Source organism: Dipteris shenzhenensis, chromosome 7, assembly GCF_047967505.1.
Source record: "Dipteris shenzhenensis isolate YYH24624 ecotype China chromosome 7, Dip_SZ_1.0, whole genome shotgun sequence".
In the NCBI taxonomy this organism is placed as follows: Eukaryota; Viridiplantae; Streptophyta; class Polypodiopsida; order Gleicheniales; family Dipteridaceae; genus Dipteris; species Dipteris shenzhenensis.
The window spans coordinates 9,349,368-9,370,139 of record NC_141602.1 but is presented as its reverse complement, the minus strand read 5'-3'; the positions used below and the strand labels follow the sequence as shown (position 1 = coordinate 9,370,139).

The window sequence follows — 20,772 nt, the reverse complement described above, 5'->3', positions numbered from 1 at the left end:
GCCATCTATCCTGATCTGCTCTAGCCAAGGACCGACGGGAAGCCCCCCCATGTGCCAACATCCATAAGAAATAAGAAATCTTCTACAGGCGCAAACTCATCCAAAGGCGGGGCCAAAAGTGGCTCATGACCTCTCGCGAGACATCCTGCTCTAGCCAGTGATGTTCCCTCGTGGGGGACCATGCTGCTACCTCAAACTGTAAATGGCGCCCAATACGAGTAGTGTATGAGAAGAAAGAGACCTCCACCCAGTTTGAGTGCCCAATGGGGGCTGGCCACAACCCCTCCCCTCGGTCCTAGTGGATGTCACATAAAGGGCTGCCCTCCCAGAGCCATAAGTGTTGTACTGCTCCCTTCGGGGTCGATAAGACTATGGAGGGGTTAATGTACCAAGTCCTGCCCATGCGGCCAACAATCCTGACCCTCTACCACTCTAAGTCCACTAAGTCCACCTCTGTCTCCTCCTCCATCTCCAACTCAGCCTATAGAGATCCTCTCTGTCCCACTCGATAAAAGCGAGTATGGGGGAAGCCAAGAGACTCTTGAAAGAAGCGTATCCTAAGTGGTACCCATGTCCATGAGAACTATCCTAACCAGCAATGGGGGGGCCAAGGCTCTGTAATCCCTCCACCAAGAGTTTGGGATGACCTCCCCAATCTCCTGTATCTTGGTGCCTGCTCCTTGGAGATAAGAGAGAGCCTCCCTATATGAGCCTTTGTCTCTCTAGGAAGTCATCTCCAAGTCCCGAAGGATCTGGCCAGTCCACTGTCCTATTGTGCCCATCCAATATGAGTGTGATGCCCAAGCATGTGCCCCTCTGAGTCTCTAGCCTCTGGGTGCCACATGGAGCTCTAGCATAGGAGCTTCTACCGAACACTCTCTAGAATCAAGGCTGAACTGCTGCTCTGCCAAAATATTAATGCCCATCTAAGAGCCCAAATATCTGGCTGTCTCTCCTTTTAGGATCCACCGAAAGCCAAAATCTATGCCCCAACCTTGAACCTCCTAGCTCGCCTCCATGCCAGTGAAGATGCCAACAGATTTGGTCCAATTTATGCGAGCTCCAAAGGCCTTGCAATAAATGGATAATGCACCTCTGATCCTCTCTAGACCTGGCCGTAGAACCGTCAACATAGAGCGATGTATCATCTGCAGACTCTAAATCTAGGAGTTCTTCCTCCTATCGGATCGACAACCTCATCCCTATAAGGCCATGTCTGAGAACACAAAAAATAGCCCAGGGCTTCTGCTACAAAAAGGAAAAGATAAGGAGCCAAGGGACATCCCTGTCTCATAGAACAGGAGAGCAGGAAGATCTCGCCTATATGGCCTCCTGGTAGGAGCTTCCTGCATATAAAGCTGAGATCCCTCTGATCCACCTTTGTGAAAAGCCGAGTCTCTACATAGTCCCCTCCAGGAAGGACCACTCAACTCTATCATAAGCTTTCTCAAAATCAAGGAAGAAGGATTGCAAGAGGTTGTGCCTCCTCCCTGGCCCAGTCAAAACTACCTCCTATAAGGTGAAAATATTACTCAGGAAGCTGTGCTTCTGGACAAAACAGTCAGCATCTCATGAATGATATTTGGAAGGTGGGGTCTACAACGTGAAGAGAGAGGGTAGGAAAGGGCCCGTGAGGAAAAGGTCCTCCGAGAACACCACGATCATGTCACCACCCAAGAAGAGCCTCTAGTTGAACTTTTGGATAGGAGAAGACTTGGAGGTGGTTCAATAGAGGAAGGTTGAAAGTAGCCTCTCAGAGTTGCTTGCACAAGTAAGCTCGAGCTATCAAAACATAGATGAGAGTGGAATAAACAAGGAGTTGTTGATGCACTTCGAGGCTAGACCTTCAACAAATAGGTTCAATGGGACTGGTTGGGACTTTGAGAAAGGTTTGGCTGGAAGGTCACTTCATGCCAAACCCAAAGCAAGAGGTTGTAGAGGGGTAAATCGCTAAAGCAGATGGCCACTAGTTTTGAATGAGGGGTTGTTGGCTAGTTGAATAAACAGTGACAAGCTTTGACGGGAGCAGACCAGCACTCCTATCATCGAATGGCAGACTTTGCCAGCCTAGGTATAAGAGCCACCTAGAGGTTCTAATGCTTGATGAAGGACCTTGCTGAGCAGGACTAGTGCCAATGGCTGACCCACAACGGGCTGAGGGCCACTTCAACACTTGGGAGTAGCTCCAAGCCATGAGCAAGAGCATGCTGGAGTTGAAGTCCACATGCTGAGCATGCTAGAATTGAAGGCCACGGTCTTGAGTTGACACCTGCATAGTGGAGCTAGCAGGTACAATGCTCGTTTAGCAGCCACAACCTGTACTGTGGGTTATGGCGACAAAGAGCATGGAGGGGGTTGCGGGCTTGGTGTGCCCCCTTTAAGGTGACCTGATGTGCATAGGCTTTCGAGCAGACGAGGTGGAGCAGAGGAGAATAGTGCAAGGGGGGGTGTTGCTGGCGCAACTCGCAGGTAGAGGCGATAGTGAACAATATCAACCATTAGTTCTCTCCATAAGTAATTATAAATAGGAAACAATATCAACTATTAGTTCTAGTTGAATAGATATTCTTTGGTAGGTGCCATAGCCTATCAGAGAACAAAATTCCATCAAAATTTGGTGGGAATTGGAGCTATCCATGTGAAGTTATTCTTATTTTTCCTGTATAAGCTACAAAATAGGAATTGTTCATAGCTTTTGTTCCACTAGTGAATAACTATGCATATTTTTTGTTCCAGAAGGAATTTGCTTTGAGAGTAGAACTCTCTTTCTCTTCCCTTGCATCTACGTGGGTAATAGAGCATCCCATTCACTCTTTTTTCTTATTGCAAATTGATTTCTTAGTAAGTAAGTGGTTAAAAGTGAAAGAAGTAGCATATTTTCTATTTGTTTGTTTCATTAGGTATAGATTTTGTCTTTTCCTACATCAATGGATATCAGAGCCTCATTGAGCCTCATTCAGTTAAGCATGGCTCCAAAGAGGACTATGTAACATTAAAAAATAGATGAGCTTAAGCTCTAATATGTTAAAGATACAAGATATGTTTGCATACTTGATGGGAGAAAAGGTAGAAGATGAATCCTCTACAAGTAGAATTTATGAATGCTTACAACACAGGAAGCTACAAAAATAGAGAAAAAGAAAGATCTTGAGAAGCAAGAGGTACATGTGGAAGCTAGCTCAGCTTCATCTTCCAAACACATAAGCAAAGGCCTCATGGGGAAAGCAAGAGTGGAAATTGGAATTCTGTGGATGCTGCAATCTTGATGGATTGGTTGCTCAGTCTAGAGAATTACTTCAAAGCCCAAGGTGTGGATGATTGGATAGAATTTAGTTTGCAACTCTCAAAATGATAGGATATGCTACAATGACCTGGAAGCATACACAATGAGAAAGGAGGTTTTCCCTTGAACATCTCAATTGAGAGAGTTTGTAAAGATGGTGAATAATAAATTTATTTCATTTGATTATGAGATGCAACTTGATAAAACTTAGGCAAGGATTGGGATTAAAGTCTCAAAGAGTCCATGAGACTTTATACATGTTGTCAATCAAGTTGGATGTTTAAGAAGGTGAGAATATGCAAGCTTCAAAGCTCATAATAGGCTAAGCAATCGATTCAAGAAGGTGAGAATATGCAAGCTCTAGACCTAATAAACTAGTGTTTAAGAAGGTGAGAATATGCAAGCTCTAACGCATATAAATGGGTTGAAACAATCAATTGAAAGGAATTGGATATTGTTTGAGATTGATACTCTTGAAAGGGATTACCAAATGGCCTAATTTACAACAAGTCATATGAAAGGACCACTTTGCATAGGTGAAAATAGTCATGTAGAAATTAAGAGAAAACCAACTGTATGTCACCTTGGAGAAGAATGAGTTTTGTACAAAAAGCTCAGTTATCGTGGGTATGCAATTTTCAAAGATGGACTGGAAATGGACCTAGAAAAAGATGAAACAATTGCAAAATGGACAACACCTATGACAGTAAGAAGCAATGAGTTTTCTTCATCGTATGTCAATGTTTCAATAAAATTTGTGAGGGATCTCTCATTATAAATAATGAACATGGACCCAAAATGGAATCCACAAACTAATAGGGCCCCTAGTCAATATATACATGTATTAATTAGTTGTGGACATGGGAGGGTAATACTAGATTAAGCGAAGGTAAAATTAAGGCAATTGTGGATTAATCAGGAGTGAATTAATGCACGTGAGCGATAGAAAAATGAGAAGGCTCCAAGGCACATTAGTCTAGAAGTTTCATCTCAATGAGGGAAAAATCCAAATTGCTTCCGTCAACGAGTCTATGAGGAAGGGGAGAGGGAGACTCAAGGGACGGAGGGGGAGAGGGACACTTGAGACAGATAGTTGAGGGAGAGCACAAGAGAGCGAGGCAAAGAGAGAGTTGAGGGAGGGGAGAGACGGCTGAGTTGAGAGAAGGAGAGGGATAGTTGAGTGAGGGAGAGAGAGGGAGAGAGAGAGAGTTGAGGGAGGAGAGAGGGACGGCCGAGTGAGAGAGAGTTGAGAGAGATGGGTGAGGAAGTTGAGAGAGAGTTGAGGGAGGGGAGAGGCCGAGCGAAGTAAGGTGGACGGAAGGTGAGAGAGGTTGAGTGGAGGGCATGAAGAGGCAGGGAAGATAAGGAGAGGCTGAGGGCGGAGAACGAGACAGGAGGGGGTAGAAGGAGAGGCAAAGGGGAGGGGGAGAGGGAGAGGGAGGGCAGAGGGGGGAGAAAGAGAGAGAGGGAGGGCGGAGAAGGAGAGGCAAGGGGGGAGGCTAAGGGGAGAGAGAGGGCAGAGAACAAGGTACAGGGAGGCATCATAGCTTAGGTTAATGAGATTTATTAACTAATATAGCTTAGATAGCTTAGGCTAATTCATTTAGGGGAGGTAATGCGATTACTTAATTAATAGATTAGGAGTGATTAGGAAGTTGAACAACGTAATCCAAATTTCAAAATCACGTATCTTGATTTCACTAGATGTCAACATCATGTATCTTGATTGAGGTTTTGAATGTGATGTATAAAGTATTACCATTGGAGGAGTGCTTCTATAGGAAGGAAGACTTGTGGCATATTTTAGTGAGAACTTGAATGATCTAAAGAAAAAGTATTGTACTTATGATATAGAATTATTTGCTCTTGTACAAGCTTTGAGACATTGGAGACATGAGTATATGATCCAAAGAAAAGGTATTGTATGTATGATAAAAAGTTGGATGCTCTTGTACAAGGTTTGAGACACTGAAGGCATGAGTTGTTGCCAAAAGAGTTTGTGGTGCATATGCATTGAAGTACTTGCAAGGTCAAGAGAAATTACAGCCTAGACATGCAAAATGGGTTTGTTTCTTGCAATAACATATATATGGGGTCAAGCAAAAGCCTAGTATTACAAATAAACCCAATATTACAAATAAATTGGTTGAGAATGAAGCAAAAGAAGAGGTATGATATTCACCTAGAAGAATGAAGTCACTATTTTTCAACAAATGAAAGAGCACTATATAGACAATGAAAACTTCAAGATGAATATAAAGCATGTTAAGATTCTTGTCTTCATAACATTGAGGCATACCTAAAGCTAATTTACTCAAGATGGTTAAGAAATTGTGCATTCCAAGATGATCATTGAGAGAGTGGATCATAATTGATCCTCATTCAAGAGGCATGGCATGGCATTTTGCCCCATTGAGAGAAGTGATCATTGTCGATCATCATCGGGAGGTCTGGCATGACATTTTTTAAGATAAAAAAATACAACCTATGCAAGACAAGTACTATGGCCTACTATGGAAAATATGTTGAGACGTATTGCGAGAAGATATCTTAAGTTTTGATATAAATATTTGGCACAAGTTGAAATCGCCTACTCTAGTAGCCAAAACCGTACTGCTATTATAACTTCTTTTTACATAGTTTATGCAATGAAATGAATATACCCAGGGTAAGAGATCTTGGAATCAACGGAGGAAAAAAAAGAAGGTTCTTTGAAAGCATGCAATAAATATTAAAAGAACTACAAAGGAGACTAAAAGAGGATTGTGTAGACAAGGCAAACAATTTGAAGAAGGAGAACTTATATGGACTTAGTTGAGCAAAAAACATATCCAAAGAGTGGGTACAACAAGCTTTCAAAAAGAAAAATCAGGTGTTGTAGAATTTTAAAGGAGATTCAACCAATTGCTTATACGATAGAGCTACCCCCAAACATGAAAATCAGTCTTGGTTTTAATGATGTATTATATGATAATCATGGAAGGGATGAAGAGCATGAGGATCAACAAAGAGAAGAGAATGAAGATAAAGGCAACCAACCCTCAACCTCTACACAAACTAGGCTTGAAGATGAAGAGTATCTTTAGTACATTCACGATGACGGCTAGAAGAAAAAGTTACAACGAATGCTTGATCAAATGGAGAGACAAGGACCTTAGTGGAGGCACATGGATACTAAAGACCTACTCAAAGATAAGTATCATCTTTTGTGGGGAAGGCATAGAATAAAGAAAGAGAAAGGTATCTTGAAGACTAGCAACTCTTCTAATCAAAAGATTGTATTATTTTTGAACCAGGGGACGTTAATACATGAGCATAAATATAAGGTTATAAGGACATGGAAATGCAAGAGCATTTCCATGTGTAAAACATGTGAGTGTATAGATGTAAAGTGAGGGGGACGAGCATTTTCTGAGCGAAATCTTCCGAGCGTCCGAGCGAAGGAAAAAAAAAGCTTCCAACTATGCATAAATATGGCAAAAATCGATCAGAAGAAAACATAGTTTCACTTAGAAATATGCAAAGTATTATAGCAATGCCTATTTTATACAAAAATCTTTAGGTAAATCTGTAGGAATGGTGAGAGCATAATGGGATGGCTTTTGAAAAAACCCACATGTAGAGTAGACTTCTCTATGAAAATTCCCTTATGATCCTTCTTACAACTTTTACTTAATAGGGGGTGACATTGAAAACCCTCTCTCAACCTATCTTCATGAAAGAGTTTCTTCAAAGAAAACTCATTGAAGCAAGCCATCCACATAGTTTCGCCAGCGAAACCCCTTTGAAGCAAGTCTCCCAAGGTAGTTTCGCTGGCGAAACTACCTTGGACAACACTTTTAAAAGTGACATAACTTTCATATCCAATGTCCAAATATAGTCATTCAACCACTCAAATTGATCGGAACACCCCATTTGAGCACATCTGTGAAGTTATATTTTGGAAAATCTTCCATATATAGTATTAAATATTACATGTATTTTATGAGAGTGATATATAAGCCCAAGTTAATACTTATTTATAGTAATTTAAACTTCTTTAGAAACATGTCCATAAATATGCTATAAAAACACTAAAAAGATATTGCCATATGATATAAATGTGTTAATAAGTAATTATATATGCATAGTATTATTACATTGAGAGTGATTATGAGGAATGTTTCTTAAAGGAATCAACACTTTTTTAAGGTAATAATAGGGGTACAAAGGGATGTCTCTAAATAAGAAAATTATGTTGTGTAAAAATGAATGAGTGACTAGTCTGTATATTTTTATGATAAAGGGATCTAGTTCTAGTGAAAATAAAAGTGTAAAAACCATGTTTCCTAAAGAAAAACATTTTTAAAAATCTCTTGAAAAACATGCTCGGATAAACCTGCTCATAGGTTTTTGCTTGTAAAATTGACGCATCCTAAAGTGAGGTAGGAGATAGGAAAAGGTGGACATAATGCGATCACCATAAAGGGGAATTAACAAAACAACCCACATGTTGAACAGTAGTAGCCACCACTACTTTGTCTCTCTCACTTCTCTAGTCTCTTCTCAAATCATTCAAAGGTGTTACATGGAAGAGAGATCTTGCGTTGGAGCTCAAGGCTTATTGCATGGAAGAGAGCTCTTGAGCTGAAGCTCATGCTATTGTAAAGCTTATTGCAATTGTGAATAGAAGTTGTGAATACCTATGTTGAGTTTTCTCATGTGAAGTGAGAACTACTATGAGAACTTGTTTGCTGAAGGTTTGAACCTCTAAAATCACTAAGTTCAAGTATGTGAGGAGAGTGAGTTGAAATAGTGAGTAGTTGAATTAACTATTGAAATTGGGGTGAATAGTGCTAGTATGAGTGTGAGAGTGTGATTATTGATTCGAAAAATCCATGAAGTTTTTTCCCAAGCTATTTTGGATGAGTGTTCTTGAGCTAAAGCTTAAGCTTTGTGTGAAGTTTGAGGCTAGAATAATGCTTGGTTGAAGTGCTACCAGATTTGATGATTCTAGACTTAAAAGTAGCAACTATCACTTCTCCCCACAAGAAGCTTAGTTCAAGATATGCTTTGCTAGGCTAGTAACTATTGGTTCTCCCCACAAGAAGCTTAGTTAAAGATATGCTTTACTAGGCTAGTAACTATTGGTTCTCCCCACAAGAAGCTCAGTTCGAGATATGCTTTGTTAGGCTCTTTAGCCTATCATAGAACAACATTCCAGCAAAGTTTGGTGGCAACTGGAGTTATCCACAATCTGTTAGTGAAGTGTTGTTTGAAAAGCTATTCATAGCTTTTGTTCTACAAGGAATGCTCTGGGGGCTAATTAGAGCTCATTGATGAGACTCTTAGAACGAGTTTTCAGCTTTTCTAAACAAGAAAGTTTCATTAAGTTGTAGTTTCTAATTGCTTCTAAGTGCCATACCCACTATGGGAATCTCTGTTCCTCTCTATTCTCTTATGCCTTGAAAGTAGACCTCTATCTCTCTCCTCCTTTGCATCTAATTGGGTGACAAAGCAACCCATTCACTACTTTTTTTTCCTAATGCTAATTGATTTCTATGCAAGGAGGTGGTTGAAAGTGAAAGACGCAGCATATTTTCTATTTTTTTCCTTCATTTGGTATCGGAGTTCTCTATTTCTACATCATAATTGTATACCAATCACCTCGTAAAAGGAAAAAGAACACCCCAGCATCCCGACTACTCTCCCTCTCCTTCCCCCAATGTTCATAGTTTGTGTAATTGCACATTCATGTGTCCTTGTAAGTCTGTTAGAAAGTACATTTTTGGTTATAAGACTAGAGTCTCATAGCAAATTCACCACATTAATCAATAATTATGAATTTGGACTCGTTAATATCATTGGTCATATGAAAGCCACAATATCATTTGGATGCGTCAATATCATTAACCTGGACTAGATATTAACAATTTATGTTGGCCTAACCTAATCCAATCAACCATGGTCTAAAGGTGATGCAGATCGGGTATCTAAGCCGAAAGTGTAAAAAACTACAAACTCTCTAGCAAAATGTGATCATTGATGTGGGGCAACGTCGTTCTCCTACTCCCACGACCACATGGCCATCTATGAGGCGCACAGCCACCTGTGGCCCAAGCCGACAAGGAGCAAGGGTGGTCCCAAGGGAATGTGAAGAGTGAGACCCGTAAAGGAGGTGCTCAACATGAAAACATATGGTCTATTTGTGTATCTCTTGTGAATGCACCAGCTCTAGATTGTCTTTAGATATTTGCCTTCGTTTCTGTTTAAAACTCAAATTTCTACTATCATCATACACAAGCTATAGCAGGGTCCTCATTCTCTACTGGGATTTGAGACCGCCTCTAACGCCGCAGTCATGTCAAAGCGGCGATCAGCTCAATTAGCCAGCCCTTTCCAGGGCGCTTTTGTAAGTCGGCTGCTTTTGAATACTGAGTCATTACCTGTACGTAGATGGTCGACTAGTGATGCCTTTCGATATTCTAAGAGACTTCGCTCCAATTTCATTATAACAAAAAGAAAAATCGTTATTTTCAGGGTTTGATTAGTGAAACCGACAAGCCTTGCGAACAATTGGTTTTAGACGGGGAGGCGTGAGAGGAAACGAAAAGGAAACGTAGTGCATGCACAAGAGGTTTAGTTTAGTCCAGTTTCTAGAAAGGACCCACTTGAAGAAGCAATACGGACACACATGGAATTATTTTTTCTAGTAGCTCACACAGGGCGAGTAAACTGATTTGCCCCACCGGGAAAAGGTGGTACTGGGTCTATGCTTTTCTTTTTGCTTCATTCATTGGTCAAACGATACTGCTTCCCTTTGACTGCATTCCCTTGCATTATTGCTAGCTCAAAAGGAGCCACTCTGAGGAGATCCTTCTCGATGCCCGGATATCAGCTTGAGGAGATCAGAAGGTTTGCCTTGCTTAATACCGTTTATTCAGCTAGGCCTTATTGTCCTTATTTAATTTTCCTGAACGTCTAATTTCCCAAGTCTGCAACTAAGCTGTTTTTTCCAAAGAGGTATGCGTGAGATGCTGACCTCCAGTGGAATTCATTGGGACTTATGTTTACCTGAAACCTAGTTCTACACAGTTGTGAAGTTTTTAATGGCCAAATTTGTCTTGAGCATCCATATTGAGGCACTGGCATGAGGGTGAGAACGCAGATTTGTCATAGTTTTATCCTGGATTTTTTGTATGCACTATATTTTTGCGTTCTTCCTCGTCTTTGGAGATGTTGTTGTGTATATGGAATGCGAATTGCATGTCTCAAGGTTACAAAATGCCAACCCCTAGTTGATTATAGATTCATACTCTACCTTTATAGCTTGCTGCCAATTTGATGATTTTGAAACATCCCAGTAAGGTCTTTGTGTGCTCTCATTTGACATCTTTTTGGAGATAAGTTCCGTGCCAACAGTTTTGCTTCCTTCTTTTCTCGCTGACATGGTGATTCTCTTTCTATGGCAGCATGCAGGCATTTCTTCTTATAGGGTTTTTAGGACCATTTGAGTACTTAATCCTTTTTTCTTCTTATCTTTCGACTCTGTCCAACCAGCTCCATCTTCGTGAACCTTCTTGCTCTCTTGCATCATTTTCTAGAGGCTGCTCTGCTCATTGGCATCACCTTGTGGTTGTTTGGCATCTCTTGTTGTGCTGTCCATCCAGGGATTCCTGCCGTCAGATGGAATTGTGTCACCATTGTCATTGGGGACCGGGGTTTGTGATTTCAGCAAATCCAACGTCTAGATTCGCACAGAAGTTTTTCCCCCAGATCAAAGACTTTGTAGTTTTTGTTTCTTCACTGTGTTGACTGCATGCATTTTAAAGCGTTTCATCAAGCTTGCTCTTACTGTTGAATTTCGTTCACCACAAGAACACTTGATACATTGAAAATATGAAGACTATTTGTTGAATGCAATGTCCTTGACCACCAATGAGGGCTTAGCCTACCGAGGTAGCTTAGTCTTTCTGAGTCTGAGTTTCCTAGTCGCCTAGGAGCATCTGACCTGAATTCAGGGTCATCAAGTGATGCACTGGACTCCTCGTGAGTCCTCATAACCTTCCCTCGTTTGCTAGAGGTGTTTGCTGTGCCTGCTCACGAGGGTTAAAAACTTCTCAAAGCACAGTATAAGATACATGTAGATACATCTTGAATGCAAAGTCTCACTTTGGCCTGCGATGAATGGGATATTACCTATTCCTTTCACACTCCTTTTTGTTTTCTGATATGCCTGGTGGGCCGCAACACCTCTTTAAGTCACCAATATCATACATCTTAATCTGCATCTCTTCTTCAAGTGTCATGGTCCTGAGCTTCTGGACTGCGATTGGGTTGTTATTTATCTGCATCCTTCTCTTCCCATGCCTCAAGTGCTACTGGATCTGGAGGTGTTGATGCTGTACCAATCGTATTGGTTGGTGCTTCATGTTACTCCCATCTGTGATCTTCTATAATCTCCAAGGTGTTAAGAGACTCTTGACCTCAACCTTCAACAAAGGCTAGCTAAGTCCGAACCCCCAAAGTGTTGGATTAAGGTTGGTCAGCTCCTCATCTGTGAGCCCCCAAATGAGGAGTGCACGGGGGGGTAGACCATAGGTAAAAAGAAAGGGCCATGGGGCTGCCACATGGACAGCAAACAGGCTGCCATGTGGGCGGCACAGGGAGAGAGATCTTGGCAGACGAAAGCCACCATGGAGGGCAGATCTGGCAGACACATTTCTGGATGCTGTCCACAGATGTAAAGGGCAGATCTGTGCAGGGTTTACAGCATAGAAAGAGGCGATGACATCAACGTGGATGTCATCAATGGTACTACAGCATGGTCTACGGAGCAGTTTGTAAGAGCTCTAGGGCCTGGAGGAAGTCCGGACAGGTATGGAGCAGTGGCAGGGTGGAGGCGCCATGAAACATGGCAGTTTTGGGGCCAAATAGGCCTAGCAACAGGTCGGGTTTGGGCTGGTAGAGCCTGGGCCAGTAGCAGCCTGCCACGTGGCCAGGCTGGGCCAGCCATGTTGGTACCTGCAGCCTTGAATTCGAAGGCGGGTTCGTGATTGAAGGTGTTGGTGCCATCGATATGAGGAGAGCATGGGGGAGGGAGATCTAGGGCAGTACCCAACAGAAAAAGAGAGAAAGGGGTATTAAGCAACTAAGCAATTCCCACTTTACGGGGCAATCAAATGGCTTACAGGCCAGCCAAAAGGCCAGCTCTCTCAGCCAAACAAATGGCCTGCAAGTCCAGCTGGTCTGGCCGACCAGATCTGGCCGACCAGTGCTGACCAGCTGGCAGGCCCACCGACCAACTGGCAGGCCCAACCGACCAGCTGGCCGACCAGCTGGCAGGCCCACCGACCAGCTGGCCGACCAGCTAGGTCTGGCCTATAAGAGGCCTTTGCCCTCACTCTTCTGTTTGACTCTTCCTGGACAGGACAGGACCTGCAGCTGATCCTCATCTCCTCCATCTTTTGCTGCAGGCCCGCCTGCTCCATCTACCTCTCCTCTGCTGTCTCCCTCTCCTGCCTCTCCTTCATGCCTCCTGGCTGCTTCATCCTCTACTCCAAGATCTGCTCCCAACTTCTGCTCCTCTGCTCAGATCTGCTCCCCTACTTCAGCTCAGCTCCTTCTGCTCCAGATCTGTCCCATCCTACTCCAGATCTGTCCCCTTCTGCTCCTCTTCTCCAGATCAGATCCTTCTACTCCAGATCTGTCCCATCCTACTCCAGATCTGTCCCCTTCTGCTCCTCTGCTACATAACAGCTCCTTCTGCCCTAGATCAGTTCCTTTTCTTCATCCTATTGCTATTCCAGATAGCCTGAAGGTTCCTTCCTCAGAGCATGCTGGTTTCAGCCATCTCCAAGGGCAGCTCCAGCTCCCATCATCCTCGTCATCATTGAGCTACACGGAGGACTGCGTGACGCTCCCTCTGCGGCTATCTGTTCTACTGTCTCTCTACAGATTCACCTCAGCCACAGTCCTTCAGACACGATGGCTTGAGGTTCTTGTATTCAGTTTTTCATATTACCGACAGGCACTATGTTTTCTGAGTTCCGTTCTTCAGTTGTATCTGAGTATTGTCTATTTTCTGATCGCTCCACTGCAAACCCTATGGTTTCTCTATCGTTTCTCTATAAGGGGCTGCCACATAGACAGCATCATGGCTGTCATGTGGGCAGCACATCTAGGACTGTTATGTGCAGGACAGAGGGCCAGAAAAGTGCGGAAGCATGGCTGGGACAGATTGCGATGGATCTAGACAGGAGGCGCACTGTCTGCAGTAGATTTTGGGGGGGGCTGGACCCTGTATTTATAGGGCATCTGCCCTTGAAAGGTGGGCCAAGGGCCCTTGTAATGTGTGCCCCAAAAGGGCAGCCCACAGTCCCATAAATAGGGGGCTGTGGGTCGGTTTTGGTCGGCCAGGGGCAGGTGGCTGAACCGACCAGCAGTCGGCCCTTTCTAGGGCTGCTGGGTCGGTTGGCTGGCCAGGCCCTTGAGGGCTATATAAGGGGGCCATTCAGGCCTCATTTCACATCACTTGCAGCAGCAGATCCAGAGCAGAAAGGAGCAGCAGGTAGCCACCCTCTGGACCTACATTCAGGAGGATAGAGAGGTGCTAGTAGGGCTGCAGACTTAGCCAGGAGGCTGCCCACCTAGGCTGGTTTCCAGACAGCAAGGTGGAGTGGATCATTCTAGACGGAAAGTTTACTTACGCTCGAGGTGGAGCACGCGGACTCTAGTCTAGAGATAGCCAGCAGATAGGAGAAGGACCCTGTGGTAAGATCAGAGGACCACACCATTGGTGGGACTCTGGATCTGTCTCTCTTGTATTGTGTCCATAGTTGTGGACGGAAATATATTATATGGTGGTTTCTCTATCTAGTTTGGTTCATTGTCTATTGATGAGTCTGCACACCTATTGAATGCACATAAGTAAAGAAGTTTGTGATTCCACACCCACACTGCACACTGTGTGAGCTCCTGGGCATTATTTCTGCTGCGTGTACCCTCTGTTGGGTATTTTCTAACATGGTATCAGAGCCCAAGTAGGAGGCTCACAGGTGTGGGAGCTTGAAGGCAGGGACCTTGCTGAAGGACGACCCTGATAGGACGACCCTGATTCAGAAGCTCTAGGGAATCAACTTCCACGACTGGAGGATTGTGCCCTTGCGAGAAGGAGGGTGACTAGGTTCAGTCAGGTGCGTTCAGAGTTCTGGTTTACTGAATTTGAGTTTGGTTGACTTTGCTGTGTGGTATATACAGCAGAGATGTCGCCATCTACAGCCTCTTCAGCCCTTGCTATCCCTTCCTCCTCCAGTTTTCTCTCTTTCACTATCCCTAACTTTGGAGAGTCTGGGAACCTGGACGGGACTAATTACCCGATCTGGAAAGTGAAGATCCGGAGTCATTTAGTGGCTCGGAAGTTGTGAAAGCTGACCACGGGAGAGGAGTCGAAGCCGGAAGACATGGTGGACAGTAAAGGGAAGGTACTCATGGTTTACTGAATTTGAGTTTGGTTGACTTTGCTGTGTGGTATATACAGCAGAGATGTCGCCATCTACAGCCTCTTCAGCCCCTGCTATCCCTTCCTCCTCCTCCAGTTGTCTCTCTTTCACTATCCCTAACTTTGGAGAGTCTGGCAACCTGGACGGGACTAATTACCCGATCTGGAAAGTGAAGATCCGGAGTCATTTAGTGGCTCGGAAGTTGTGGAAGCTGACCACGGGAGAGGAGTCGAAGCCGGAAGACATGGTGGACAGTAAAGGGAATGTACTCATGGCAGTAGACAGAGAGGAGCTTGAAGCTTGGGAAGAAAGAGATGCCCATGCCCTGGCAATAATCATAGGGACTACGGCGGACTCTGTTCTTCCGCATATCCAGCTGGCCGAGACGTCAGTAGAGGCGTGGGCCACCCTGAAGGATCTGTACAAGACAGATAATACCTCCCGGATCGTGCTTCTTCAGCATCAACTCTACAATCTTGATATGGAAGAAGGCGATACAGTACATAGCCATTTGACGAAGGTCAAGGTGGTGCGGGATCAACTGGCAGCAATTGGTCAAAAGACAGACTCATGCCATCTGGCCTTGATGGTACTGAGGAGATTGCCTCGGAGTTTCAAGAGCTTTGTTACAGCTGTGACAGCAGGACAGAGGACCAAACCTTTGACGTTTGAGGAGTTGTGTCCATTACTGCTACAGGAGGAAGCTCGGGAGAAGCTCTACAACGAGGACAAAGACGACAAGGCCATGCTGGTGAAGGATTCCGCAGGTAAGGGAAAGGGCAATCCTAACAGTGGCAAGTCCAATAAAGATGACTTTGACGACGAGGGGACTTCGAAGAGGAAGCACAAGAAGAAGTGTTTCTATTGTGATACGCCCGGACATTTTGCAAAGGACTGCAGAAAGAAAAAGGCGGATCTGAAAAACATACAGGAGTCTGACCCAGATTCAGAGGGAAAGGCCAAAGCTAATGTGGTAATCGAAGAATTGTTCCTGGTGACATCACCGAGTGTTACCGAGGTCAGATATGTTGATCCAGAAGTCACAATAAGGATGTCTGACATAGAGATGTGGGTCGACGAGGAGTCAGATGCCTTTGTGAAGGTGAAGGATAGTATGGAGCGCTTGGTACCTTCCAGGTGTGTAGCTGTTGACACTGACATGAGGGTGGATTCCATGGAAAGCCCTGGGGTCTCATGGTCAGATGGATGCTGGACTTCAGAAGGGGACAGTACAGGATTACACAGGATCTTGGCGTGTGCCTCATTGAGGTACAGGGTTTGCTTTCAGAGCGAACATTCAGGCAGTACAACAGTCTGGTATGTATTTGATATTCTACATTTGAGCCTTTATAGCATGCTGTGGAGAGATTCTGCTCTTCATTTGTCTCAGGTGATAAGAGATTGGAAGAAATTGGCCTTCTTCGAAGGCAGAAGGGGAAGTATTGGTGCTTCTTCAAATATCGGACGCAGATTGCTAGAAGGTGGTGGACAAAGAGTACTGAAGCCAGAAGAGTACCTGCTTGAGAACTCAGCGAGAGTTCATGGTCCAGGTTATCTGGAAATATTCATTGGTTGCAGACCTTGCCAAAGGAAGGACAGGTTGAAACAGACCCTCAGAGCATGGTGCCTGGAAGACTCCAGGTTGTTCACTCATTATGAGGGGGACGACTGGAAGATCGTGACGGCTGGGTTGCTCAAGTTCAGAGGCGGGAATGCGACTGAAGGAGGTGGTACCAGGAGGTGGTACCAGAGATGGACCTGTATACCAGGATGGTGTGCGGAAGCGGAACCGGACCTGGTGGAGCAGGAGCCACTGGATGCAAAGCTAGGAAAAGATTTCAACACCAAAAGGTTCCAGAGGACTACGACCAGGGAGTTACTGGAGCATCTTCATCGACGTGTTGGCATTGGGCTGAGATGTGTCGGTGAGAGGGGGTGTTGGAAAGGTCACCTCCCCATGTGTAAGCCTCCATATGAGGAGAGCATGGGGGAGGGAGACCTAGGGCAGTACCCAACAGAAAAAGAGAGAAAGGGGCTGCCACATAGACAGCATCATGGCTGTTATGTGGGCAGCACATCTAGGACTGTTATGTGCAGGACAGAGGGCCAGAAAAGTGCGGAAGCATGGCTGGGACAGATTGCGATGGATCTAGACAGGAGGCGCACTGTCTGCAGTAGATTTTGGGGGGGGGCTGGACCCTGTATTTATAGGGCATCTGCCCTTGAAAGGTGGTCCAAGGGCCCTTGTAATGTGTGCCCCAAAAGGGCAGCCCACAGTCCCATAAATAGGGAGCTGTGGGTCGGTTTTGGTCAGCCAGGGGCAAGTGGCTGAACCGACCAGCAGTCGGCCCTTTCTAGGGCTGCTGGGTCGGTTGGCTGGCCAGGCCCTTGAGGGCTATATAAGGGGACCATTCAGGCCTCATTTCACATCACTTGCAGCAGCAGATCCAGAGCAGAAAGGAGCAGCAGGTAGCCACCCTCTGGACCTACATTCAGGAGGATAGAGAGGTGCTAGCAGGGCTGCAGACTTAGCCAGGAGGCTGCCCACCTAGGCTGGTTTCCAGACAGCAAGGTGGAGTGGATCATTCTAGACGGAAAGTTTACTTACGCTCGAGATGGAGCACGCGGACTCTAGTCTAGAGATAGCCACAGATAGGAGAAGGACTTTGTGGTAAGATCAGAGGACCACACCATTGGTGGGACTCTGGATCTATCTCTCTTGTATTGTGTCCATAGTTGTGGACGGAAATATATTATATGGTGGTTTCTCTATCTAGTTTGGTTCATTGTCTATTGATGAGTCTGCACACCTATTGAATGCACATAAGTAAAGAAGTTTGTGATTCCACACCCACACTGCACACTGTGTGAGCTCCTGGGCATTATTTCCGCTGCGTGTACCCTCTGTTGGGTATTTTCTAACACTGAATCTGGCGGAGCAGGAGCCACTGGATGAAAAGCCAGAAAGCGACATCGACACCGCAATGATCCATAGGGCTACTACCTCGGAGCTGTTGGAGCATCTTCATCAACAGAATGGCATCGGGCCAAGATGTGTTGGGAGAGGTGGTGTTGGATTAGGGTTGGTCACCTCCCCATTTGTGAGCCCCCAAATGAGAAGTGCATTGGGGGGGTGGAGCATATGGAAAAAGAAAGGGTCTTAGGGCTGCCACATGGGCAGCAAACAGGCTGCCATATGCGCAGCACAAGGGGAGAGATTCTTGGCAGAGGAAAGCCACGATGGAGGGCAGATGTGACAGACGCTGTCCGCAGATGGAAGGGGCAGATTTGCGCAGGGTTTACAGCAGAGAAAGAGGTGATGGCATCAGTGCTGATGTCATCAATGGTACAAACACCTACAACATGGTCTACGGAGCAGTTTGCAAGAGCTCTAGGGCCTGGGGGAGGTCTGGACAGGTATGGAGCAATGATAGGATGGAGGCGCCATGAAACACGGCAGTTTTGGGGCCAAATAGGCCTAGCAATAGGTTGGGTTTGGGCTGGTAGAGCTTGGGCTTGGGCTCTAGATATGTGCCCCTCGGCCAAATTGGGGCAGACTGCCTTCCAGCCCTATATGAGCACTTGGCATCAAATTCAGCTTTCTAGTGAGCAGAAAGGAGCAGCAGAAGCCCTTGTCTTGGGCCTACATCCAGGGCGGTGAAGGAGGGACAGAGGAGCTGCATACTTAGCTCAAGAAGGGGTTGACCCTAGGCTGTCTTCTAGGGCAGTCAGGTGCGGGCATCACGAACGGAGAGTCTTTATAAGCTCAAAGAGGGGCATGCGGGCTTTTGGTAAGATCAGAGGAGCATGATTTGATGGGACTTCGCTTCTCTTTTGTATTGTGTTTGCTTTTGGATGGAAATATACCGTTGTGGATTCTATATCTTCTTTGGAGCATTGTCTATTTACTGGCTTGCAGACACACTAATGGTTGTGAAGTACACGTAAGTAAAGAAGCATTTGATTTTGTAGCTCAACACTTCTACGTGTAATTCTTGGGATGCTCTATCAGTCTTCTGCTGAGGGATACCCTCTGTAGGGATAATTTCTAACATGGTATCAGAGCCCCGATGGAAGTTCAAGGAAGTGGAGCTTGAAGGCAAGGACCTTGTTGAAGGAAGACCTTGATTCATGGCGATGTCTAAAGGATTGTACCTAGGTGGGGCGCTCAAGTTCAGGCAGATGTACGACACTCTAACTCTATCCTTTTCAGTTCATTGTCATGACTAACAAATATGAGTTTCCTAACTTTGGGAACCCGGGCAAGCATGATGGGACCAATTACCCATTATGGAAGATGAAGGTTTGGAGCCATTTAGTGTTGAGGGAGTCATCTAAGATTGTACGACGGGGAGAGAGCTGATGCCTCAAGCCGCAATGACTATTCCAACCACATCAACTACAGCAGCAGTGCTGACATCGGCAGACCCTATATTAGTGAGAGCATGGCAGATCTGTGATGCAAAAGCTTGGGCTATCGTTATGGGTACCACGGCGGATGCGGTGCTTCGAGGTATGGACATTTTCGAAGGATATGTATGAGCTCAACAACAAGGCTAAGGACTTGGACCTCGGGGCGGAGCTGTATGGCATGAGCATGGATGAAGGGGAGTCAGTATCGGATCACATTCACAAGATGAAGGTGGTGCGGGATCAGCTGGTGGTAGTTGGTCAAAGGACGAGCTCAACTAGGATGGCAAGGCTATTGCTGGGAATGAGCTATAGTAGTTTTGTTACTACGATGATTGTAGGATAGAGGATGGTGCCAGTGACATTCAAGGAGCTGGGTCCACTACTGCTGCAGCAAGAAGCTTGGGAAAAGAAATATGATGGAGCACATGATAAAGTCCCAACATCTCAGGACAGGAGCAAAGGCAAGGGTAAGCCTGGCAAAGGCAAGCCCAAGAAGGACAAATCTGACGGCAGAGGAGACTCTTTAGATGAAGAGAACAAGAAGAAGAGAAAGAAATAGAAGAAATGCTTCTATTGTGATGAGCCAGGGCATTTTGCGAAGGATTGTAGAAAGAAGGCGGCTGATCAGAAGAAGAGTGCCAGCTCGAAGTCAGAGGTGTTAAACACAGCTAATGTGGTGGTCAGAGAAGAACTATTCTTGGTGGCATATAATGGACAGAGAGTCTACATAAGCTCAGAGAGGAGCACGCGGGCTCAGAGATCTAGAGGTGCCAAGCAGATAGTAGGAGATTTTTGGTAAGATCAGAGACCCACGGTTTGATGGGACTCTGCATCTCTTTTGTATCGTGTCTGGTTTTGGACAGAAGTATACCATTGTGGATTCTATATCTCTCTTGGAGCACTCTCTATCGACTGGCTTGCACAAGGCAACTGCAATGGCAATCCAAAATGATATTGAGCAGCAAAAGGAGGGTGTAGCATTGACTTCCAACAGAACATGATGACAATTGCACAGTTGTGGTAACAATAAAAGTTACAGTTTGAGGTAATGAGCTTTGGACGTTTGCACTACTATAAACATGTGTCATCTTTATTTCCTAGCAAAGTATGCCATTTAGATACTGCAGGACTTTCCCGATTGACATGAGCCAATTCTTACTCTTACACCAAGCTGTCTAGGGAGGACACATCACCATTTGCTGATAGGACTATGCATTGGAGAATGTTTGGGAGTTTGATCTAGCTATTGAGTAGGAGATCCATTTTGAAAATTTTCAATTCCTCTCTCCATTTGGCCAAGGGAGACTTATTGAAAGGCCAGAATGCAGGTGCTCTGCTCAAGTACATCTCATTGAATCAGGCCAGAATGCAGGTGCTCTGCTCAAGTACATCTCATTGAATCCCAATGGATGCTTGTACATGCCACAAACATGAGATGTGTTTGTGGTAGTGTGAGATGTGTTTGTGGGTACGTGTTCACTTGTGTGGGGGTGATATCCTTTAATAAAGGAAAAGAGCCAAACCTTTAGTGGACTTATTTCCTGTTGTTCAGTAGTGGCTTTTCAGTAGGAATGTGAAGCTCTTTGACAGCAGAGC

At 45.0% G+C, this 20,772-nt stretch overlaps 1 protein-coding gene across 4 annotated transcripts in view; it reads left to right on the top strand.

Moving 5' to 3' along the window:
• The first annotated feature begins 9,519 nt into the window (after positions 1–9,519).
• The window catches only part of LOC147899912 (ATP-dependent zinc metalloprotease FTSH 8, mitochondrial-like), a 59,791-nt gene continuing 48,538 nt past the window's right edge, over positions 9,520–20,772 (top strand). For 2 of the 4 annotated variants that reach the window (XM_087376988.1, XM_087376987.1), the window contains exon 1: positions 9,520–9,674. In XM_087376988.1, the coding sequence (XP_087233114.1) occupies positions 9,624–9,674 (51 nt within the window). In that variant the 5' untranslated portion in view covers positions 9,520–9,623. Of the gene's footprint in view, positions 9,675–9,807; positions 10,178–20,772 lie in introns of those variants that run through there. The other 2 variants (XM_087376990.1, XM_087376989.1) reach the window with 2 other exon arrangements.